The sequence below is a fragment of the Meles meles genome, chromosome 6 (assembly GCF_922984935.1).
Source record: "Meles meles chromosome 6, mMelMel3.1 paternal haplotype, whole genome shotgun sequence".
Classification (NCBI taxonomy): domain Eukaryota; kingdom Metazoa; phylum Chordata; class Mammalia; order Carnivora; family Mustelidae; genus Meles; species Meles meles.
Genome location: NC_060071.1, coordinates 124,418,597 through 124,443,983, shown reverse-complemented (window position 1 = coordinate 124,443,983; position 25,387 = coordinate 124,418,597). Strand labels below are relative to the sequence as shown.

Here is a 25,387-nt window from a genome sequence, read left to right as displayed (position 1 = left end):
AAGCAACTCTGTGATAAAGAGAGCTGCTTTGGGCACAGGAGTCAAGAATGTCGGCACATTTGTCATATATCCGCCATATATTTGCCATCCCCACGAAGCATAATCCTTTATTTCCTAGATTCACAGTCAAACTGCCTCTGTGGTAATAAGATCGGTTTTAAAGCAAAAATTCCATCACCAAACATCATAACTAGAGCTCTCCTTCAGAGTAGTCACCTTTAGAGTCTAGTTATGTTCAAGAACTATCACTGCAAAATTTGGAGTTCTTCGTACAATACAGCTCAAACTCATTACTTTGTAAGTAAACTGGGTTTTGACCAAGATGATACCTTAGGAGTGGGATAAATTGCTTATTGTTGGCCCTAAATGACTTCCAAATCTTGAAAAGATTAAATCTGCCTTGAAGGATGAAAATGGGCTATCAGTACGTCTATTAAAATTACTCGACCAAAAAAAAAAAAAATTACTCGACCAATAATTTGAGTGTCCCTGTTGTATGGAGCACAGTGCTCAGCACTGGAAATGGAAATGAAAGGTCAAATTCCTGCCCTGAGGAGCTTATAATCTGCATCAAACACACAGCGGGCTCCTCCACCTGCAAGACAACGGGTTTCCACGGGCTCTGGCCTGTTGCTGATGCACTTGTATAAGTGGGTTCTCAGCCAGGCAAGAAGCCTGTCCCCAGAAGTGAGAGTAGCTCCCACCCCAGCCACTGTGAACCATGCTTGGTCCCACAAAAGAAAGGAAAACAGGAGAGACATTGGGTCAGATCTTCCAGAAGGTCTTTGTTGCAATTTTCTGCATCATTGAAAAAAAAAGTTACATCGTCATCAAATAAAGACAATAGCAGCAGAGCTCACTGAAACCTTACAAGCAAATTTGCTCTTGTACTTTTCCTAGGAACATTACGAAATTCCCTCCTCCCCCCCACCCCGCATTATTTTCTGTAAAATGCCTTTTTTTTTTAAAGCACCATGAAATCCTACAGAGAGAAAAACAGGTAAAACACCTCCACACGTGGGTTTATCGACGTCACTGGGGCCCCTGCCTGGGAGTCTGGGACGGGGAAGAGGCTGGAGGCTGGCATGTGGGTTGGTTTGCGTAACGCTTCTAGGCACCTCTGCACCTTCTCCCTTCAACCTCGGTGCCCTGATGGTAAATGAGAGGTTTTTCCAATCACCCTCTGTAACACCAGTCTGCCGTATCAATGGAGCGGAGTCCTCTCAAGGATGGTTTTGTTTCATTTTGTTTTTAAAGCACAAGGAACTATTCGAGATTTTTCACTTAAGAAACGATAACAGAAGGTAGATTTCAAATCTCTTAGGCACCTGTGAAAATGATAATTGCTTTCTGTAAAATCAAAGACACTTGTTAGTTCTCCTCAGTGCCACCGTGCCAATGTTATGTGACCTAGGGACCACCATGGGAGGAGTGAGGTTTGCATGGATGGCTGCTGGTTTATCATGCCAGGCCAGCCAGGGCTTTGTTTCTAGCCACGTAATCAACATGCTATTCCAAAGCTTCCATATGAAGAATTAACAGGATCTGCAATGCCAAAGTCACCTTTGTTTCAGAGTTTCCCATTTTTATTTTTTAAGGCCATTGCTATCAAGCTCTTACACTCTACCCATGAAAGCTCCCTCTGCTGACACAGCCATGGTCTTTGCACACAGTTGCATCATAATAGAAATAATAAACCTCCGCTTGAAACCTGAGCAGGATGCAGAAAGCAGAGACAGGAAAAGCAAAGCCAGTTTTACCTCATTTCTTTAGAGAGTCTGCATATTTGTGTGTTTTCCTATGCCTTTCCTATGGTTCGGAAACCATGGTATACATTGGATGGTCGACAATCTTACCCAATCCAATGAGAATAAATCTGCCCCACCCAAATTCTGGTCACATTCTCACTAATCCCCCAAACCCAAGCACACAAATAAATGAGCAGCATTGACTCAGCCAGGAAATGACATCTTCTCAGGGGGAGGTAAGGGAATGGTTTGCTAACATCTAGCACAACTAGAACTTTCAACATCGAATGGTCCACATAGACCCCAAAGCAGCCATTTCCAGCGTGTATGTGTGTGTGTGTGTGTGTGTGTGTGTGTGTGTGTGTGTGGCAGGTATCTGTCTATATTATATGAATTCATGAAGTAATCAAAGGGAACTTTTATCACAATTGACTGCAAATAGCAACAGCTTTAAAGTTCTTTAAACAATCTTAACACCATGCAAAAAATGCCCGCATAGCCTGAGCCCTCCAGGTGACAGGATGCTATAAGGGAGTATAGAGTGAGCCTACACAGGGCATGATTCTAATTTGGACACAGGCTCCCAAACACATCTGGTCTCCATCAATTACCCAGAAAACAAATCCCAAAGGGCAGGACTCTTCTCCTAAAATAAGGGTGCCCGTGTGTCAGTATACACAAACACAGCTAATACCGTTCTTAATGAATTTAACAAACTCCTAGACCAGGGGAGGTTTGGTCAGAGAACTGCAGAACTGGAAGGGGCCTTGATGATTATCTGTGTTGAACTCCCTTGATGTCCTGACGAGGTAACAGAGAAGCACAGGGACAGAGGTGTCCATGCTCACAGGCTGGGACAGGGAAACACAGACAAACAGTCCCAGTCGCCTCACCTCTAGGCCAGGGACATCCCTACCTGCACATGCATTAGGGCCCTCCCCTGAAAGTGGTAAGTTTCTAGAATTCACTATTGCGTTAGGACTGGGTATGGAGCTACAGTCTCCAAATGATCCCCCCACTGTCCCCAGCAAACCTCCAGATCTGTTAGGGAAGAAAAAATTGGTACCCAATTGCCAGGTGAGGCAAAAGACACCACCCACTGAAGACACGGAAGATACCGAACACGTGCTCTTCCCATGTGCAAAATCAAGACGCTGATGCCAGCTTTACGGCGGCGTGGGGAGCGCGGGCTGGAGGGGCAGGGATGCGCTGATGGCTGTTTAGAATCTACAGCAGCTTCGCTACGTGCTATTTGCTACGTGCTGTTTGGTCCCATCTTCAAAGGGTACCGTTCACACCACTTTATCACGACTCGCCTCCCCCAAATCTTAGCCTGGACACACTAAGAGAAGTCCAAGCTCTGACTCCCTCTCAGCTTCTCGGACTTTGGAGAGTATGTTCTAGTTTGCCCAATACTGCCCATATTTAACGTCTCACTCTCCATAAAGGGAGGGCTCTTCTTGGATTTCATTCCCCAGGGCTTTGGGCCCCTCTGTACTCAGGGAACAGGTTGTATTGGGTTTTTTCCCACTCTCAGCCGAGGGCTGTTTTTGAGCCCTCTGTACTACTGTGATTTGACCCCTTTGGGGAAGCGTCTACGCACACACCAACACCTGTTCCATTTGGTAGAATGTGCAGCTTCGTGCTTTGAACTGTTTTATTCTTGCTATAAGCAGAGTTCCTGCAAGGTAAGCAAGTAAAGTGCAAAAGAGTGCTTCAAAGGGCATTTTTTTAACAATACAGAAAGGGCACCACAGACAGCATTCCCAAAACCCGAACCAAAATAATGTATAAGTATCTGTAAGGGTAAAGCTTTAGGTCATGATTACACAAAGACCTGTACCCTCTTAGTCATAGAGATCTCCCCACCTCCGTACACCCTGTCCATGAAACTAGAAAGACACACAAACACACACATACACATACGCACACACACAAGAGTGCATGACGACATTACAGCAAAGTCAAGTCAGACTTTGGTCAGACAGCCTTTGAATACGAGCTCTACCACCTTCTTGCTGTGTGCCATTGGGTAAATTACTCAGCTTCCCTGAGCCTCCGTGCCCTCATCTGTGTAATGGGTTTGCAAACACTTCCCGTAGAGTGTTGCTATGAGGTTTCAGTCAGCTCATGCCCATAAAGTGCCAATCTAGTGCCTGGCCCACGGGAACCACTGGATAAATGACAAGGAAGCCTCTTGGCCAGATTTGTCTGTAGGATCTAGAGTTTTTAACACACTGCTACAGAGAGGGTACCGAGGAATACAGGGCGGAAACCCAAATCTATGAGATGGATGGATAGTTTGATCAGGAAGCTTTTAACTCATCAGAGGAATAGAGAAAACCCCAGAGATCTACCAATCAAAACACATTTTGTCAGGCTGGAAGGGTTCTCACAGTGAGAGCCAGCGCTCACACCTGCGTAAAGGTCGTTTCCATGTCTGTTAACATATGGACACAGGATGTCACCAGTGAGCCACAGCTCCATCCCGGTGGAGGTGTTAACCCAAGTCTACCGTGGACAGCAAGGGTCTCGTGAAAGCTGATTCTTGTTTAGCTCCTTCCCAAAAGCAATGCCAGAACTTTAACTAGAGCCTAGAATTTGGGGGAGGGGCTTGCGGAGCTACATGTGCTCCAGGCGAGGGAGAGCTGTGCAATTTGGGGAAGTGGGCGGGAAGAGGTCTGCCCTGGTTCCAGTGGTCAAGGATGTGGTGGGTATCATTTTCCACAGAAGTCAGAAGTCTCCGCTAGTCCTGTGATCTTTTGATCAATCCCCTCGGTGTGTCAGTCATATGAAATCCCCAAGATGTGGTACTGGGATTGGGGAGCCCATCACCAGCAGCTTTCCGGGGGTTGCCAGGTCCAAATGCTTAAGAGCGTGGGCCAAACAGCTAAGTCTGAACCATCCATGGCCAGCCAATTACATGAGGGGCTGAGGCACACGCAGGATGGTGAGGCCCAGCACATAATTTGCCCTTTCTGATTAAAAAAAAAAAAATCCATTTAAAATTTTCTCAAAACCTATGGCTAGCCCCTCCCCCACTCTCCTTCCCGGACCATTCTAACCTCACGGAACAATCGCGTTGCTATTGTTTGTGTTGAAACCATTAATCACCCTGGTGTTCCAACTTGAGTGAACAGCAGGTGCGAGACAAAGAAACAAGTAAGGAAAAGAAGTGATGCCTTCAAAATAAGGAACACCCGAACATAAACGTGGAATGTTGTAAATACTTCTTTTAAGCATTAGTTTTGAAATGGCATTAATGGCACTTAAGCTGCAAGCAATTAAAACAATTCAATTTTCTTGTACAAGAGTTGGTTGGGGGATTCTTTCTTTTGTTTGGAGATAGCAAGATTGGACCTCGTCACAATGTCTACCTTAAGACACCCAAAGGGACAAAAAGCCCTGAGATGGAATGATGCCGTGGTCCTCCTTGGTATGTCTCAGACATGCAGGATGTCTATTTTTATAAAAAATTTAGGATCAGCTAGACAGAACAGCAAGCCACTGGCATCATGCAAGGCAATTGTTTTGGTTTTTTTCCCCTCCTCTTATCAAAACAAGATACAACCGAAGTTCCACTAGAAAAGTGAAATGGACATTTCAAAACCAGTTTATTTTCACCACTGCACCCACTGAGGAAAATGCATGATTTTTTGCCCATAACCATGCAGCGAATGAGGTTGAGTTTTCGCCAAAGCTTGCAAGTTCATTCTTCATTCGTCGAGAGACAAAATTCAATAGGCTTCTGTCCTTGGTTAAGGTGATATCCACAGTGTGATGCATTTGTGATTTTTTTTTTCTTTTGTAATGAGGAAAGCAATTGCACCTTTTAATACGTGTGCTCTGATCTGTTTCTCACAAATTCCACATGCTCCCGGGTCTCACGGGCATCCACTTGGAGCTCGGAAAGACTAGCTGTGCACTGAGGCTGTGTATCAAAATTCAAGCTCAGAGCAACATGCCACAATGTCAGCTCGAACTCTCATTACAGGTACTAGTTCAGCCCCCATCCGCTCCCCTTCTCTGTGTGTGCATATCTCTAACGGTAGGTTTAGAAAACGAGGCTCCGTGTAAAAGCTACACGTGTTCCTTTCAGAAGGCTGGTCTGAGGAATAGCTGCCCTTTCTCCACACCAGGCCCCGGGCGGCGCTGCTCAGGGGCACCGCACCGTCCCATACCCGCCCTTAACTTCGGTGGCCACGACCTCCTGCGTGTGCAAACACTCCCGGCGTGTCCTGCGGTCCCTGACGGAAGTGTGGTCCGTGTTCTTTGATTCCTTTTGGCAGAGCGATCTTTCTCCGTCGTTTATGGCACAGTGAAATATATTCTTCAATGCTATGTAATTTCGGACTACCGAGAAGTCTGTTTTAAGGCACGTGTCTCAGGGTGAATATAAAAAACAAAACAAAACAAAACACAACGCTTGGTCAAGTCCAAGGTCCTCAGCATTTAGTTTCTGTCTTCAAGTAATGCGTTGTTCTCGAGTTCCCTGTCTTTGGTGTCCGTGGGGACCATTCCGTTCTCCACACCCGCCTGCTGCTGGATGCACTCGGTCAGCATGGCCGTGCTGGAGTGGTCCGAGTTGCACATCTTCTCCGTCTCCTCCTCCTTCTTCTCTTCGTCCAGGGAGTAATTCCGGAAGGTCTTGTAGATTTTGTGAACGTCCTCAGGCAAGGTCTTTTTGAGGTCCTTGTTTTTCCTCTTGGTGAGTCTGGAGGTGGACCCGAACTTGTTGATGATGTTGTCCTCAGAGGCTCCCTGCCCGTGTTTGTTCAGCTGCTCGGAGCCCTTGAGACGCAGGTTGTTGGGCCGGTTGTTGATGCTCTCCTGGGAAGAGGCCTTGAAGCGGCCCGTGTCCAGGGCAGCGAAGACGGAGCGCTTCTCCGGGGACAGCATGTCCAGCGAGTGGGCCCTCTGGTCCAGGCCCAGGCGCCGGCGCTCCATGCTGCGGATGGTGGCTGCCCGCTGCAGCTTGTCGTGGATCTCCACGCTGAGCCGCCGCCGTGTCTCCCGGAACTCGGCCGTCACATTGGCCTTCCACTCGGCCGCGTGGGCCTTGATTTCACCAACCTGGCCAGGAGACAGAAGAGCAACGACACACTAAGGAAGCCATTCCCACCTCAGTCCCCCACCACTCCCAGAACCCACCGCCCTTGGAGGAGGCCAGGAGGTGGGGGAGCACAGGCCCGAGAGGGGATGCTGCCTCGGCCCTAAAGACCCTCTCAAATTGGCTCCCGGCTCCTGTGGCTGGGGGGGGGGGGGGGTGGCGGGGGGGGCACACCTGCTAGAGGACCGGCATGAGCCTGAGATGCGGAGGTGGTGACCGATCGGGAGGACGGCATTCTGCGGGAGAGACCGCTATCTGGAGTGGGCCGGGCGTTATGCGTCCACCCCTCTTTTAGCTGTACGGCCTCCGTCCTCCGACATAACTGGGGTAATCATGTCTAGCTCACAGAGTTCTTAGTGTTACATGAGACAGGGACACTCACTCAGGCACAAAGCACAGCTGTAGCCAGTCCTTGGCCCTTCTCTGTTGCTGCAATGCTTCTGTCTGGGTAGGGTGACCAATCGGTCCCAGTTAGACTGGGACTGTCCTAATTGTGGAACAGAACATCCTGTGTCCTAGGTACCCCGTCCTGGGCAAACTGGGAGTGTTACTCACCCTGAATCTGGGCCACACTATGGTTGAGTGCTACCCGGCTTACACTGCCTTAAGAAGACCCTCCTGGGCACCTGGGAACAAACTTCCCTAGTCATTTTCTGCAAAAGCCCACAGACCATGCTTCCTCAGAATGCAGGAGGATGGATATCCGATTTCTCGGCTCTCAGCACTGCCAACAGCACTAGTCCCATGCTTTCCTCTACAGGCGAGGAATTCACAAGTCTGCATTTTTGCATTTAGGAAAGTCGGTATTTACACGGTTACTTTCTCTTTCACTACAGCTGACTTTCAGTCGGTCAGTTAGCCATCTGGGGAATCAGACTGAGGATGGCATTGACGGGATTGTGTTGCCAATGTTTCCGTGAGCCAGGAAAATTAACGCTGGGGCCCGGGAATGAGATGGGAACGTTTCCCATTCAGCAGTTTTGTCCTGGGGCCGTCTGTACAGAATGTCTGTCTGCCGAGAAGTGAGTAGGAGACTTCACTCCTTTCAGGAGCCTCTCCCTCTTTTTGTTTCTTTTTTTCTTTTTAATCTCCCACTTGTTAGCTCTTTTTTTCTTCTCTTGCCCTCCTTTTCAGTTCTTTTCCTCTCTTCCTAGAAGAACTACATGGACTTTTTTTTTTTTAATCACAAAATCTACCTTCCCCTCTTCTCCCTTTTCTTGCCTTTGTGTAGGTTTTCACGCACATTTACCCAAGGGAGTAAAGGCTGCATTTCCCTGGACATAGGGGTAGATGTGTTTCTATTCTATAGATCTGACAACCAGGAGTGGGTGATGGTGAAAAGGGACCCCTTGTGTTGGCTTCCCCACAGCTGGTCACTGTTGGGAGGACTTCAGTCTCAGAGAATCAGGAAGGAGTCCTAGTATCCTACTGCATTTCCATATACACCCCAAGACCTGAAGGACAGGCCCATCCTTCTCAAGCTTTTTATAGACATTCTAAGCCTCTCCCACATGTCTGCACACCTCCCTCAACTATGGCCTACCCCTGCTGACCATTGCTATTTTTTTCTTTTTCCCTTTTCATTTTCCTAAAAAATAAGTCACTCTGGGGGACCTGGGGGTGGGAAGGGGGCGGTTCAGTTAAATGTCCCACTCTTGGTTTTGGCTCAGGTCACAGTCTCAGGGTCCTGGGATCCAGCCCTGCGTTGGTCTCCATACTCAGTGGGGAGTCTGCTTGAGATGTTCTCTCTTTCTGCCCCTCCCCCTCATGAGCTCTCTCTCTCTCTGTCCCTCTAAAAAATTTTTTTTAAAAATTTAAATAATAAGAAAAATAAAAAGTCATTGCGTACTAGTCCTTCCAGGATCCAAGGGCTGGTGAGTCATCAGATGTTCTCACCTGCCAGAAAAGGATCCAGAAATAACTGCCATTCCACTGAACTTGGCTTTCAGGAAATGATTCAAAAAGAGGAAGCCATAGGGGCCCTCCATGTATTAGGAAACCTTCCAGCCCACAAAATAGATACAGGTATTCTTGACATGAGCTCATCTGATCTCAGAAACATTTATAGAATTTGGAAGGGGTCCTACCTCTTCTTTCGTCTTTTTGGATAGAACCCGTAGCCAATCTCCGATCATACTGAGGACAGCTGCAAAGTAGGCAAGGCCAACCAGGATCCAAAACCACACCAGGGGCTTGTACCACTCCCGGTAATTGATGCCAGCGTTTCCCCCTGAAAACAACCAAACGTTACTTTAACCAGGGTCTAGCACTTGGTCTTTGCAGAACAAACATATTCTGGTCCACGTAGCGAGGATGTCATCCCATCCCCATCTGACACTCCGCTGTTAGAGGTATTAGAAGGAAGGGAGGGCAAGGAAAAGATGTATCCCTTCCTAAAGGAGTCTGACTTTGGCTTAACTTCTTTGATTTTTGGCCACTAACCGTAATCCCCACAACAATGACCACTAACCGAATACCCATAATGTCTGTGGCCAACTTGGTCCTGCTCTTCTCAACCCGGGCTTGACAGTGAATGACGTCAGCTAGAGGACAACACATCAGGCCTGGCTGTCCAGAGTCTTCCCAAACTTCTTTAAATGCGATAAAAATAAAAGATCAGTAATCCCCAACGTCTTGGACTTCTTGGCACCATTTCCTTCCTAATACATGCATTTCCTAAGAGTGGAGTGGATGTGTGGAAGTAAAATTAGACTTAATGGCATTCTTGAGACTTTGATCTTAGCGGTAGTGATTTAACACTAACTGAGGGATGGTGTTTACATGATGCTAATCCAAAAGGTCAATTAGGCTCAATAATTACAATCACCATGCTAGAACTAAAAGGCCAGCTAGTCCAATCCCTCTATTTTATACATAGGGATTACAGTAGAAATCCATCAAATCAAATTGGCCAGCTGCCCGATTGCATTGACCGGCTGTCCCGCTGAACGGACCAGTCATTTATTGCAAATAATTAGCCTATTTATTCTAGCCCTCCTACAGGCGCTGCCAAAAGTACCCATGCAAAGCAGCCTCCAAGCCCAGCCCCCTCTCCTAAGGAAGGGAGGACGTAACTGATGTCAGCCTGGCTTTCACTGTGTGAGACACTATTGCTCACTGAGGCAGGCCCACGGTCATTTCCAAGACAACCGACATTGGCAATGTATGGGTAATTAGGGGGTTCCGTAATGAGTGATTACTAGTCTTTCCCACTGGGTAGTGGTTATAACCTCTTCTAGAACCACTGAATCCACACTGAGCTTTTACGGTATCAGTAATACCTCCCAAAGGCAGCTGGGCAAGCACTGTGGCCTGTGGCTCCTCTCAGTGCAGCCCACAATGTTTTGAGGCCATTGCCATTTCTTAAAATTAGAATTCCAAACATTACCAACGGGCTGTGTGGCCAGACCTCTTCGGTCTAGTTTAGCTGCCTTTCCTTTTTTTTTTGCCTCTTAGGTAACTCCCCCGCAGCAGCTTCCTCAAGGATTCTACTGGAGTTCCTGCCACAATAAGTGGTTTTTGTGGTTCATTCCATCCCTGTGCTAGGACTTGGGGCGAAGAGGAAAATATTTACTTAGCAAGTCACCACCACCCAAAAAAGCTTGTCACTAGGGGGTGCTAGCGAACAACACAACAAACACCCTTTGGCGTCTTTAAGGACGCCTTGTCTGGAATTCAGAGCTCTGTGTGCGCTCTCAGGGTTTCAAAATCCTGTGATGTTGAAACATCACGTTAGGCTGTCCTAACGTGAGTCGGCTACAAAATAAACCATCTCTTAATCCTGCATGGTGATCAATGTTCCAGTTACATTTCTAGAAGGGTTGATACCATGTCCAATCACAGCAATCATCAGCTCTCGTTAACGTACCTTTTTTAAAGGATCTGGTATCCTTCCCCATTGCTCTTAGAATATAGCCCAAAAGGTTGTGATAAACTTCCAGCCTTTTAAGGCATGCATTCTTCAGACCAATCTATGTAAGCTCCAGAAACCTGAGCTTCCAAGGGCCTGGTCTAATTGCAGTCAGCAATGTGGATTACAAGAGACACCTGTCCATGGAGACCTCAGGACAAAAGAAATCAGGCTCTGTAATAAGGGAATTAAAATGGGGCCAGGCCTGTGACTGTGGAGATCACGCCCTTGCTAGGTAAGTCAAGATAAGGTCAAGTGCCAGTGAGTACTAAGTACTCTGTGGTGAGAATAAGAAGAAATAATTAAAATCATTGGCAGTACCCCATGAAGCCCCAGAGTCCTCTCTCATTTTGTCCTTGCTTCTCCCCCAGACCCTCCTCCCAGGGAGGAGCAGCACACCAGCTGGGCAGTGCTCCCTAACACGTGAGGTCTCCCTGAGTGAAGAGGTAAGGAACGTGGGTGTCCTTGCTTCTCTCCCATCCATGATGAAGAGCAGGGACCCACTTCCTATGAATTCATGTGTCACAGTGTTAAATCACGTGTTCTCCCCTGGGTTATCTTCAACTCTTTTACTTAGAACCAACGTTGCAAAATCATTTAGGTTGGCCAACTATATTCATCTAAGATCCAAATATATCAATGCTAGCTTTTCTGACATTTTTAATAAAGCTGTAAATTAAGTCCCATCACATAGGCCAACCGAGAATATCCATGTGCATTAAATCTGGGGCTCATTTTATTTTTTATTTTTTGGTCCTTCAATCGATGCTGTTTTATAAAATGTAATTCATATTATTATTTTACAGATTCATCACTTTTCAATTAACGTGAAGGCCTGGATTCAATAATGTTAACCAAAGCAGGTGGTAGATATTTTATCTATTGACTTTAATTTGAATAGGCTATAATAGTTTTTGTTTTATAATATCACAATGTATAACACTAAAGTTTAAAATATTCAATTATGTTACTGTCGAATGGCATTTTTTTAGTAAAAAGCTTCCTTGCCCTTACACTGTATAATTAGATGTGAACAAATAACCTGAATTCAAGTTAAAAATTTAAACTCTTTGCTGATCACTAAATAAATGCATTTTTAAAATTTCATATCCCAAGGCTCTATTTGTGCCCCAGATTAACAGATTTACGGGCCAAGTCAAGCAGGTGTTTAGAGAGAAGGGCTCATCACGAGTGTCCCCTAACAGGGCGGCAGATGGCCTAGGGCTGGCACAGGGCACTTTGAAGCACAACCTAGTGCAAACTATGCTCTGGGGGAACTTGAACAAGTTTGTGAAATAGTCCCAACAGTTCTCTGTGGTTTCCCTACAGAGCCGCAGGCCTCGGCTCAGGAAGGCCCCGGGGGGGCTCCACACCCAAGGTGAAGGGCAGCACAGTGGCTGAACACTGGGCTGGGGAACCCTGGCTTTTTTAATCACTTTGACTTTGAAGTGCTCAGTCCTTGGGCAGTAAAAAAGACAGAAAAAAAAATAAAAACTGCTATTTTTACAAACTGGACTTTAGTCTTCTCCGGCCCAGTTAGAACAGCTAGGAGACCACCCTGCTGGTTATCACCATCAGGGTAAATGTGGAGACACCCATGTGCCTTTTAAAGAGCCCTGAATATCCTCTCCAGAATGTCCTGTTTTCCAGATTTCCAGATCCATATCCTCCTTGTGAGCACCGCAGTCCACCAAGACACTAAGGCAGTGGTCAGGATCATGTACCAAATAAAGTCTGTCTGCGAGCTCAGCCTGCAACATCCGGGCTGCTGCTTACCCAGGAACTGGTCAAGAACACACACACACACACACACACACACACACACAATGCACTTGCATTACCCAAACATTTTGAATTTAGGACAGAGTTGCTTAATTAAAGCATTCTCTTCTCAGACGAGAAAACGATCAATTCTCTAACCCCCTAGAACTATCCCTTAGGATAGAGAAGGATGCCTCCTCTTCCTGCCTTCCTACCACATTCTGGGAAAGCCACACAGGTAAGAAGCCGGATCGCATTTCATTTTCAAACTCCCCGTCCTAGCTGAAATTGATGGTGGTTTCCTTTTGCTTCCATAAACATAGTTCGTTGGCATCTATGTTCACAATGAAGGCTATTGTTTCTATATACACTCGCGCAGAATTCGTTATAATATTGTACTCCCTTGGGACAGTTCTTGGCTCCTGGTAGTCAACTGAGTCCTAAGCCTTATGTCAGGGCAAGCTCAGGGTAACATCTGCAAGGTACACAGCCCTCCCCTGGGCAACCTCAGGAACCCTAACCCACAAGTCGCTGCAAGCCAAGCTTTATGCTAATCTCTCCAGAGTTTCATATTTGCCACTTGCTAATACAGCCTTTATCAATAGATTCAAGGAGCCTTAATGCAAATCAGAAGTCCAACATTCAATGAGAAATTCATTTCACTCATGCATAATTCATAGGATGATAAGGGCAATGAACATCCTGGGGAGGAAGACGCTGGCTTTCATTTCTCAGCAGAATCTGCTGCTTTTTACATTACGTGGGGCCATGGGCTTGAAATGAGTCCATGCACAGCAGTAGGGACACTGAGCCGTTTTCATTTGTTTCTCCCACAACACAGTTTCTCTGGGTTTTGAAAAGCATTGTCAAGAGAACATTTTCCCCACCAGGGCCCTGGTGGCCGGGATGCCCAGGGTACTTACCTGCCACAAAATCACCAAAGCCCACCGTGGTGAGGGTGACCACGACAAAGTAAATGGACTCCAGGGCAGTCCATCCCTCGATATATTTGAAAATGACAGCAGGGATCGTCACAAATACAATGCAGCCGGCCAAGATGAACAGGATGGTTGAGATGACCCGGATCTTGGTCTGGCTCACTTGCTTTTTCTGGGAGAGCAAAGGAGAAAGACAGGCAAGTCAGCTTCATCACCCCGGGTTCAGAAGACGGAGGCACAGGAAGAATGTTTTATGCCGGTGGCTTTTCACCTTTCATCCATCATGGGCAGCTTTGGGAGAATGTGATGAAGGCTGGGGACCCTCTCCTAGAAAAATGCACATAGAGAAGTTTTCAGAGGTTCTACGTGGTTCTCAGACCCAATGAAGTCTGTTCACGGACCTCGGGTCAAGAAACCCATCATGCCTTGGACGTCATGTGTGTGGTTCCATGACTGCAGCCCAAATGCGGATTCTAACTTCCTCACTAGTACAAACGCAATGATTCCCCAAGAAGGGCTTGCTGCCAATTGTCACGTGGTGTTACTGACCCTCCTCCAGGAGGGCGCAGGTTTAGAGCACTTTCCACAGTGGTAGGGATGGACTTGGCACCTAGTTTCTCTTGTGTCAAAGGGAATGTGCTGGAAACAAAACAAAACAAAAACAAAAACACAGCTGACCTGAAACAGTCTAAACAGACTAATGTTCAGATGACAAGAAAACAGCCACCCCCATACGCATTTGAGACGGACTCTAGCTTCTTCACCCTCCTTCCCTGCTGAAGCTGTACTCTCGCGACATACTTTTCTTATAAAACACACGCGATTGAGCCAGCGCTGTGGTGCGTTCAGGCTCTGTTATCCACCAGGGACAGACAAGAGTCCGAGTCAGACCGACAGGTTACTGCCTAAATTGATAGGAGCTTCTGCAGGAGCCAGTCAAGAGGGGAAAGTGTTTAGATTGGGAATTAGATGTTACCCAAAGGAATGGTGCCAGTGGAGTCCAGATGTGGACCAGGAGCATCACTGGCATTCCCCTAGAATGCACTCAGGACAACAATGGCATGGCCTCTGAGCTGAATAATCCTTGCAGTCCTCTCAAAGCTCCCAGGACCAGCATCTAGATTGTCCTTAGGGGGCCCTAGCACCATAACCCGACCAAAACCATACACATCAGAGTGCATGGGTCTTTCTCCATCGCCTAGATTGATTTTCTGCAAAAATACATCACACGTAGAGCACTGGATATAGGAAACTTTTATCACGTGCTCTGTTTTCTATTCATTGCCTTCCGGTAAATTAGAAGGCAGAGAACCTCCGAGCACAGAGAGAACTTTGCATTCATATACTCAACAGAAGCCAAGAGGGGTTGAGGGACTGGCATAAAATGATTTTGCTAATTAGAGACAAAGCCAAGATTAGAATTCTGATGTGATTAACTCCCAGTCCAGTGCTTACTGATGGAACCAGACTTCAAGTTACTCAACAATTTCCCAGCTCACACAAAGTCGCCAGAGTCCTGCTCCCACCTGCCCCCCTCCAACAAAATCAACCAGACTAACCCCCATGAAGAACAATAGGCCATCCTGCTTCCCTCTTGGAAAGAAGACTTGGAATAAAAAGTTGTTTACTGTGTGATCTGTCCAGGAATTCCTAAGTTTCCGTCATAAGCAGTAACACCTCTGGCTGTCTCCCCAGGACAGAGCTGGTCAAGAGAGAGCCTTCTAAGTTCAACCACCTGGATCAACTGAGGAAATGCCGGTCAAGAAGATGACTAGGCTTTGCATCCTCTCCCCTTTGACTGTAGGAGAAAAGTCTGTGCAGCCTGTTTATTGGAAAGTTCTAGGGATGCGGGAGGGCTATCCTCTCTACTCATGGCTCAGAAACATTCAGCCCCACCTGCCTGGGGTCCCAGTCCCAGGTATGTTCAACACGACAAAATGGAGGACTTAGTTCAACAAATAAGAGCAAGTACAGTGGACAGCTGGGAGCCTGCTTCCCCTGTCCCCCTGCCTGCCTCTCTGCATACTTGTAATCTCTATCAAATAAGATTTTTTTAAAAAAACAAATATAGTGGAGAACATTTATTTGCATGAATCTTAAATCAGCACTATGTACACCCCCGTTCTGAGATCAATATATTCCCTAAAAATGCACAGGAAAACCTAAGGAAATACAATCCTTCTTTACGAAAAGCAGTCATGTGCTCCAACTCCCAAAAGGGCACTGAGTGTATAAAGTGGGAACAGGGAAAAATTATTTGATCCATGCTTATATACAGTCCCCTCATCTCCTCAGAAACTCCATCTGCAAAAATATATATATATATATATAATTTACTGATATTGCTGAAACTGCAAATGAAAATTCCAGTTAATTTTTTTTTCATGAAAGTATCGTGGCAAGATGAGTCACTTGAGAGTCACGGGAATGTCTTGCCCATCCCATGAATTTCCAGGCTGAATATTAGAGCAGGACCTGGTGAGGGCAGTGGAGCCCCTCCGAGAATCCGGGAACTTATTTATTACTAGCCTCGTTTTGTTTATAGACATGTACAAAAATCCAAAGCCCAAAAGGAGATTTCACCATAGATCACATTAAATTAATCTAATTGCTGGCAGGGGGAACATCATTCTCCCCCTCCTCTCTAAACTGTCCTCCTCAAATGCATAATGAAATTAAATGTTTGTGAGACACGTGTTAAGTCATAAATTAGGATGTGAACACAACTCTAATCCAAATGAGGCTGAGGTTGGCAAAGGAGGGCTTGCAAGTGCGTAGAGAGTTGGAGACATTCCTGGGCTCCCTGAGGTGGGCGGAAAGGACACGGCAGCACAGGATAGGATTTGTCTGGTGGCAGGGAGGGAGCTATGTCACAAAGGAGAAATAATGGTACCTAAAGATGGGTTATCTGTTGGAGAGTTTATTGGCAAGGTAAACATTTCACCGCCACTCACCTCACCACCCAAGGCAAACCTTGGCTGCTTCTTCCAGACATCCTAGGGTGATGTTCAGTGAATGCTTGGAGAATTCAATCATGGGGGTATTTTAGGGACTTGAGAAGTCAAGTGTTGTGTGTGTGTGTGTGTGTGTGTGTGTGCGCACAAGCGTATGTGTATACCCATACTACCAAATGTGTATACCCATACTTTACTATAAAAGGAAGAGATGTGGACATAAAGTTTTAGCAATATATATTATTCTGGATACCCATGTTTTTGCTGCCCTCTAGATATTAAAACAGAACAAAAATAGTTACCTTAACTGAACACATTTTCCAGATGGAACCACAAACCATCTTACACATCATCCAGTGACCTTTGGGCTTCTAATCCCCATTAGCCCCACAACTGTGCACTACCACTTGTAAAAGGGTGTTTAGGAATGTGGAGTCCAAGGTTAGACTGCCTGAGACACAACCCATCCCCACTGCTATATGGCTGGGTGATCTCAGGAAAGTTTCTCAACCTCTCTGTGCATCAGTTTCTTCCTTTATGACATGGACATCAAGAATCCACCTCACAGGATTGTTTGGAAGATTAAATATGTCTGTAATAGTGTTGCACAATGCTAAGTGCTCAGGGATTGTTAATAATTATCTTTGATGTAAAAGTTCAAATGTTTTCTCAGATGTGGACAGTCCCACATTTAATGTCACCCCTAGCTACTGAGGAATGCTCCCTTATGTCTGGCTTAAGATAATCTTCGTGTAGCTTCAGGAAGTTGCTGTTAGTTGTTGCTTCCTGGATACATTATCTCATATAATTACCTCACTGTTAATGGGAAAAAGGTCCTCATTCTCTCTTGGTTCTTCTGTGTTGGCTCTAGGTTGAGCTCTCAGACAGTCTCAGCCCACAATCTTGAAAACTCTGCCTTTCCATTAATTTCCCCCTAGTTCTTCGTCATCCTTCTGAGACTGCCAAGAATTGTAGATAATGTTTGCAATGTCAGGAACCAGCTGGAGAGAGGCACATACTCACTGTCCCCGCCCTCCCCTCACCTCCCCCTTCTCCCCGCCATGCCACGTATAAAAGTGTGCTGTCTTTCCACAGAGGGGTTGCTAAGCAAAATCACACTGCTTATTTACCAGTAAGCAGAGCAGCTAGCAAAAAGCTTTGTGAGAGCCCAGATCTGACTGAGCCAATGTGTTCTTGGGCTAACAAAACTGTTATCTAGGAAGAGATGGTTCAATACAATATTTAGGCAGGAGGGACAGGATGGTTTCGCACATCTGTCCAAATCTTGTTTTCACACTTTGTTGATTAAAATAAACGATGTGTTCTTTCCTTCTTATGCAAATAGCATTATGCAAAATGATTTCCTGCCTCCGGATTGGCACTAACTGCAGGAATTTTCTAAGAACTCAAAACCCACCTCCTGTAGAGTTCATTCTGTTGTCACGACTCTATGTGCAATTATTCCAAAGAGCAAAACAAACTTCACAAACAGAGAGCGGGAGAGCCAGCTCGAAAAGCTCTCCTCTGAGAGAGGGATGTACGTGCTCACACTCCTAGAAGTGTTTACTTGTTTCAGACCTCAGAGGACTAAACCACACAGCCAAATCTCATTAAGCAAAATGCCCTCCCTGAGTTTGCTTGCTTCCACAATCTTATTTTAGAGAATGAGTTTATTTCTATTCATTTGTGGGCTGGTTCTTTATTTCATTTTCGCCCCTCTAATGTCCCTTCTCCTTTTCACTTCTATGCAATTTCTTAGAATTCTGAGATTAGCAATCCAGATTGTTCTGTCTGTCTGAGGAAACGGCTTCTCTGATGTGATTTTTAGCTGGGACCTTGGAGAGGTTATTTAATGATAAGGAAACTGCATAAAAACCCTACGACAGGATCTACATGTGCAGAGTTCTACTTTTGGTCTGGTTTGGTTTGGTTTTTGTTGAAATGCAAACACATCACCATGGTAATACAATTGAACTGAGAATAATTTCTCAAAGTGGAAAGAAAATAGGAACTGCCTCACAGAAGAACTGACTTTATTTTCTGATATTAGGATGTTTGCCACACAGGGATTTCTTTTTAAAAGGTCCAGTTCCAACAGATAGTTTCAACGTCACAGTGAACAGCTACGTAATACCAGCAATTCTATATACCATGAGGACAGTTTGTAAACACCATTTGCCTATAATCTCCACAGCAAAGACACCGTAAACACACATTAGTGAGACTCATGCACCAAAATCTCCATGGACCCTTTGGAAAATGTCCTCCTCAAAAGCTGAAGACACAAATGTATTCTGTTTCTATTCAGCTGGATAGCTGAGTTCACACACACACCAAGTTTTGTCTGAGCCACACTGCAGCATCTCACAGATTATTGGCCCATTTGGGGTTTTGTTAGTATCACCATGCAGAGTTTTTGAAAAAGGTTTTGGGTAGATACAATTGAGTCATTTTGGTCACTGAGATGCCAATGTAGGTTCACCTGGGATAGAGAAAAATTAAAATCCACAAGTAATAAAAATTCTCAGTTGTTACACTCCAGGAAAGCTTTCATTAAAATCTTTAAAAGTTTTCTGTTCTAAAATTCAGTGGCTTTTAGTATTCAGAGATAATACTCGATCGGAACACCAGAGTTTGTGCTCAAAATACAACCTGTTAATTCACTCAGTCCATAATTTTTAAGGGCCCTTTACATATCAGGGGCTGTGCTGGTTGCAAGGGACACAGCAGTTTTTAAAAAGAGAGCAAAGTTCCTTCCTCACGGGAAGGCTAGTGGGTGGGGCAACATGGGAACCTCTGAGTCTTGGGCTGAAAGCAGGCTTTGTGGCGCTGTCCATGGTGTCCAGCCCTGGTCTACAGATTGAAGGCAATGTGGAGTACCTAATAATATCCCACTGATTCAAAATATCACGTGCGAGAGAAGAAAGAGATATTCTTGTAGTTCTGGTTTGTGGAATACAGAAGCATGCCAACTGTCATGGATGATCTTTGGATCTCTGTTAGCTAGGCATTCTGAAACTGTGTCCCAGGGACTGGAACAACTCAGAGGCAATCACACCAATGCAGGAAACACCCACATGTAACCTGGGCTGAAGAGTGGTCCTTCTCTTCAGCTGAAGTTTGGAAAACAAGCCCATGGAAAGGAGAGGAGGCTGGGCACACCTCCTGATGAGCCACTTCAACAGACTAACTCCTAGCAACCCCAACAGATGCCCCATCTTGCGGCTCACCTATCTAAATTGTAAACTTACTTTACCTGGATTTTAGCAGCATAGGGAACAAGGCGTCCACCCCAAAATGCCCTCCCACCATCATATATACAACCATACAAGAGTAATACTGCAGTAACAATGCTACACACACCTGAAGTTGCCTCCGTCTTCTCTCCCCTCACCCCCCCCGCCCCCGTCCCCGCTAACAGGATTCAAGGTCATAGTTCATTGGCCAAGCAATCCACAATAGCCAGGGAAACAAGATCCCACCCCAATGCTTCTTTCTCGTGCAGGGGACTCCCCCTGCTTTAACACACATGGCCTCTCTCCAGCCTTACTCTGACCCAGGAACCGAGCACTCTGCCTCTTCCTCTCCCTGCCTTTTGGGAACAAGCTGACCTCTAGAAGTGGCCTCATGATTTCCTAATTCTGGGCCTGTTATTAAGAAACCCATTTAAAAAAAAGAAAGAAAGAAAAGAAAAGAAACCCATTTTTTCACAGATATAAGCCATATTCTCCAGTGTTGAGAATATACAGTAATACTGGGCTTCAGTACATCATCTCCTTCGTCTTACTTGTCAGTCAGCTCATATCTTGGGTGGAAAAAAAGAGATGCTATTTATTTGGCTCCTTCAAAGACCCTCATCATCTCGATTCTCCTCTCCATAGTCCTCCTGGTACCATGGTTTTTCTTAATGTTAGTGATAGCTCAATAATTACTTCACCATGAAGGGAAGGAAAAGGTCAGACTGTGTTCAGTGGGGTAAGTTCTCATCAATGGAAGGTGAGTTCCCTTCCTGAGACTGTAACCCCCTTCCCCCCACCAAGGAGGAACACATATAATGAAAGCAGAAAGGAAGGAAATTACAATGGGCCTCCTACTGAAGGACCTGTCCTAGAAGGAGATGAGGAATGGGGGAAGTCATTAAGGTAGGCCAGGCCCCAGTTGAGGCTCTCTGAAGGGAGAGGACCTTCCACAAAGACAAGACAGGCTGAGGGAGGATCTTGGGAAGCAACAGTCATAATGCAGCCATGTAACACACTGAGTAAAATAAGTGGTTCACTGGGGATTATCAAGGAGACTTTGACTCTTCCTTGTCCTCCCAGGCCATCTCCAAGCCATGTCCTTGTTCACAGGAACCAGCATCCAAGAGTATCCAGGAAGTCTGGGAGAAAAGAAAGCCCCATCCTCCATTCTCAGCTATGAGTAGCCCAGAGAGAAGGCCCTGGTAAGCTTCTGGTGGGCTGCCCAGGATACCTTTCTATATGCCCAGGAATCAAGGTTAGTGACAAAGAAGCATGCATTTTCTGTGACCTACTATTTATTCTGCCTCTGAGAAGATTTGGAGAAAGCCCCCAAAATCAGCCAGATTTAGGTCAATACCGTAAAAACCCACATGGGTATCACTGATTCAATACCTGGGCATATCCCTGGGTTTTACTGGGGACGTGGTCAGCAATGCTTTCCGAGGGTCACACCATGCCTTTCCTTCTTTCTAGACAAACACTTTTTAATGAAAGCACACGGGCTGCTCACCTTCATAAAACTATAGACAATAATGAAGTAGGCATTAAGAAATTATATGGGGAAAAGATGTGGCAACAGAAAGAGGCAATGAAAAGCAAGAAAAAAAAGTCCATGAGAAGGATAAGCACATATGAGAAAAAGACTTTGAGTATACAAAGCAGAAATGAAGCCACAGTTTGAGGGTCTAGAAGTTTCCTGGAGGTATAAGAAGGCTGCCCAGACAAGCCTGCACTGAATTGTTTGTGAGACAAAAAGCAAACGGTGAGAAGACAGAAAGAGATACACCTGTGCTTTCTAGTTAGACTGGGAACAGAGAAGTTTAAAGAAGAATGAAACACAGCTTCACAGAAAAATCACTCAGAAAATAATCCTAAACTAGGAAGCCGGGCATTTGAGGCACTTGATAGAAACATCCAGATCAGACAAGATTTCTTTAGCAGAAAATTTTCCAAGCTGTGAATGGAGTAGAATTCTGTAACTTTTCTGTTCTTACATTTAATAAATATTTATTGCGCACCTACAGAGCTAAAGTCACTGATGAGAAAACAGAACAGCCCTCCTCCCCGTACAGAGGCTGAGGTGTACCAGCGACTCACTCTCCCAGCCTCCCCAGTGCAAAGACTCAAGCATGCATTCCAGGCTCCCCAACCACAGAGATCTAAGTCATACTCTGACTCAGACACTCGTGAGACAGGTGACAGTTTTGGTCTTGGAGTATCCCCTCTATGGTTTTCTGTGTGCTTTCTCTCTCTGGTATCCCAGGGGCTATCCCTAGGGAGGAGCAAAGATTCCCAGAGACATCCTTGCAGAACCACTTTCTTCTCTGCCACAGACTCATTAAGACTGGGCTAGGGTCAGGGACAGAGAGAAGGCAGGATGGCCATACAGCTCGGAGAGGAAAGAAAGGTGGAAGGGGCTGCCTCTTCCTAGGGTCTTCCAAGTGGCATTAGCAGAACCTGCTGTCTGGAGGGCCAGGGGCAGGGAGGAAGGGGTGAGAGGCAGAGCCCTTCTCTAACATGGACACAACTTCCTCAGCACCTGTGCCCAGCCCAACTCAAAGGGGTCCTGGCTCCACCTAAGTCTCCTGAACTGAGATGGAGGGACATGGACCCTAAAGAGGATGGAGGCGTGGAGTGAGAACTTTGCCCCCAATCCAGGTGGAACTGGACAGCACTAGATGGAAGCTTCCATGGGGCAGTGATGTGACAGGCAGCAGTGGACGCACCATCCATAAGGAAGCAGGGACCATGTAGGTTCCATCCTGGGGCTGATGGCCACAGCGATGGGATCGGATCTCATTTCCAAGGACAGTCACAAGGGTGGTTCTAGAAGCAGCATCTAGGGCCCAGAATCATGGGGGGCAATAGGGCCAGCTTCTATCTGTGCCAGCCAGAAATGGCAGTGGCTTCCTCTGGAACCAGTTCTGTGGCATGATTTGGGTCATTGCTCTTGGCTGGGTACCTCCCATGTCCGGGTCTCCATTCAGCCCAGGGATTCAGTAGCTATTTGACACCCTTAAAAAAATTTTTTTTTTCTGCTTAAATTATCCATTAGTTGGTTTCTCTTCAATCAACTAAGATGCCTGCCTGCAGGTGCCTCTGCTGGAGGTCAGGGTAAGCTGGCCTCCGACCCCAGCAGGCAGGTCAGGGACATAGCCCCAAGGGGTCCTCATGACAGGCAGAGAACTCTGAACTCCAAGACCAGCCTGAACTTGAACGTGACGTGATATATAACTGCTTGGGCAATCTCCCCAAGATTTCTGTCTTCAGAGTAGTCCTGTCAGAAATGACAGCTAGTTTCGGCTGTGGTGTGGAAGGGGCTGAAATCATTCCTGGGAAGGAGAGTTGGAGAGAGAAGGAACAAACCCTGGGCCAGTTGGGGCAGAGGGTCTGGCCCCTGCAGGAGGGACCAGTGGCACTGCCCAGAAAGGCTGACAGTCAGCGTAGAAACTGGCAACCCAGACAAGTGAACAGGGAAGACACAGGCTGCAGCCAGGACTGGGCACACATCAGGGACAGCCCCTGCAGGCACCAGAGGGCAGAGGACCCTGGGAAGGGGGGCTGGGTTGGGGCATAAAGATGCAAAGAGAAAAGATTCCTAAGCATGATTATCGACATGTGAACAGTAGATCTCTTTGCACGATGGGTCTTCATGTGATTTTATTTTCTTCTTTGTACTCTATTTTCCAAAGTCTCTATGATGGCCATGTTGTCTTTGTTATCTTTGCAATGAAGGAAAAAGGAAAGGCTGGAAGGGAGAGGGATAAGGAGGAGAAAAGGGAGAGAGGCAACGGGGGGACCGCGCTCCTGAATGTTGCGTGGTTCCCTTGAGAAATCACACCAGTCTTTGACAAGGCAGCCTGTCTTTTCTTTTGGGAAAGAGATGATGGCCATGCCCTTGAGGGAAAACTGGAAGAGAGAAGGTGTCTATACTCCCCACAGGAAAGTGAAGAGAGGGGCCTTATCTAAGCCTCCAGGATCCCAGGGACAATTTGCCAACAGTGGCAGTGGCCGCCGCGAGGACATGGCCTTGTTCCAAGGCGGTAATTGCATCCTGCCTGCTGTCCTGCCACCTCCTCATCCCACAGAATGTGGCCACCCCCTTCCTGAGCAGAAGTGCCGGGGAGCCCCACTGTTGGCAAGCAGCCACTGGCCTTCTCCGTCTTGCCTATAATTCCAGATCTTTTCGCAGCTTACTCGCTAAAGAGAATGAATCGGTTACTGGTGCTCACAGGCTCGTGTCATGCTTCTGTCCTGTCTGCTGGGATGTTCTTCCCCTTTCTATGCTTGTCAAACTCCTGTTGGCTCCGCAGAACACAATTCCACTCTTGCCTCCCGCAGGAAGCCCTCTGCCTTCGGGCAGGAGTGACCCATCTCCCCCTGGCTGTCTCTGCTCCCGGTGCGTTCCCCCATCAACGGACCCGCGCGTCCCCCATTTGCTGTTCAGCTACTTGCGTGTCTCCCTGTCGTTGTATCAAATAAGCAGTGTGTCTTTCTACACTTGCTCTCTCTTTGTTAGCACCCAGGGAAAGAAGGAGAGCAGCTGTTGAAGGTAAGCTAACGTACGAAGGACATAAAATAAAACTGTTGAGCCACCAAGAGATATACTGTCAGGGTTTTGTAATGTCAAATGCTAGAAGGGGCACATATTACACAGAGACCCAGACGATGGACATATATGTCACACATCTGCAGGATGAAACTGAATATTAATAGCATGGAACTGTCTCAGTGTGAGAGTCCAGACTATTTGAACATGGCTATTTACACAAGGATAGAAATTATACACATATACTCTTGAAGTTACATAGGAGCTCCCTGGATGGCTTTTTTCCCCCCTTACAACCCCATTTACACTGTAGGAGGTGACTGGGAAATTTGTGAGGTGTTTTTGGTCATCACACCGATCAGAGGGGCCCTCCTGGCCTGCAGTGGGAGGGGGTGAGAAGGTTCAGACAACCTGTCTGCCAGAACCGGTGCCCGACCAGACAACAATCCCAAATTTCATGTCAGTTTTGACTAGCCCTCTGAGGAAACTTCGTGTTTATACTTACCTGACCTGAGAACTTAACTCCCTTTCATGTATAAATATACATATATACATGCACGTGTGCGCAATTTTTTTTCAGCATAATTTCAATATTGACTGAATTTTATAAGACTATGACTCCAACCTACATTGCAAAAAGGCTGAACTTTGACTAATTGGAACCCTGCTGTGAATTGTTCTCCCTTTTCGAAAAGGACATCATGGGGAGGAGGGAACATCCCCTGTGGCATCTTCGTCACTGGGAGGACACATCAGAGCTGACCCACGTCTGGAGTGGAGGAACTCACCACTCTGGTGGCTCCCAGAGGATTTCATGACCAAGCGTCTATGACTGAAGCATATTATTTTATTCTAAATGGCCTACCTTTTATCTCCCCTTCATATTGGAGCTAGAAAGTAATATGAAACTGGCAAAATTAGAGGTGTACATCAGTTGCACTCTCTTTGAGGTTCATTTCAGTGTTGTAAATGGGCACCAAGGAACACTTGCTATAAAAGAGGGTATTGGGTATGACGGGGAAGCGCTGGATTGGGTATGTGGAGAAGCGCTGGATGAAAGTCAACTGTACATCGTATTCGAGGTCGACTCGAAGAGTCTGTAGAATTTCACTTATGGGTATTGCCTGATGAGACAAAAGTCCCTGGTACATAAATACCATATGCCATGTGCAATAAGC

The 25,387-nt window shown here is 46.3% G+C and overlaps 1 protein-coding gene across 6 annotated transcripts in view; it reads right to left on the bottom strand.

Annotated features, from left to right (window-relative positions):
• Positions 1-4,966: 4,966 nt before the first annotated feature.
• KCNK10 (potassium two pore domain channel subfamily K member 10) overlaps positions 4,967-25,387 on the bottom strand; it is a 132,539-nt gene continuing 112,118 nt past the window's right edge. For all 6 annotated transcript variants that reach the window (XM_046010074.1, XM_046010077.1, XM_046010073.1 and 3 more), the window contains exons 5-7: positions 13,453-13,639; positions 8,946-9,088; positions 4,967-6,821 (exon numbers count right to left, since the gene is read on the bottom strand). In XM_046010074.1, coding sequence (XP_045866030.1) covers positions 6,201-6,821; positions 8,946-9,088; positions 13,453-13,639 — 951 coding nt within the window. In that variant the 3' untranslated portion in view covers positions 4,967-6,200. The remainder of the gene's footprint in view (positions 6,822-8,945; positions 9,089-13,452; positions 13,640-25,387) is intronic.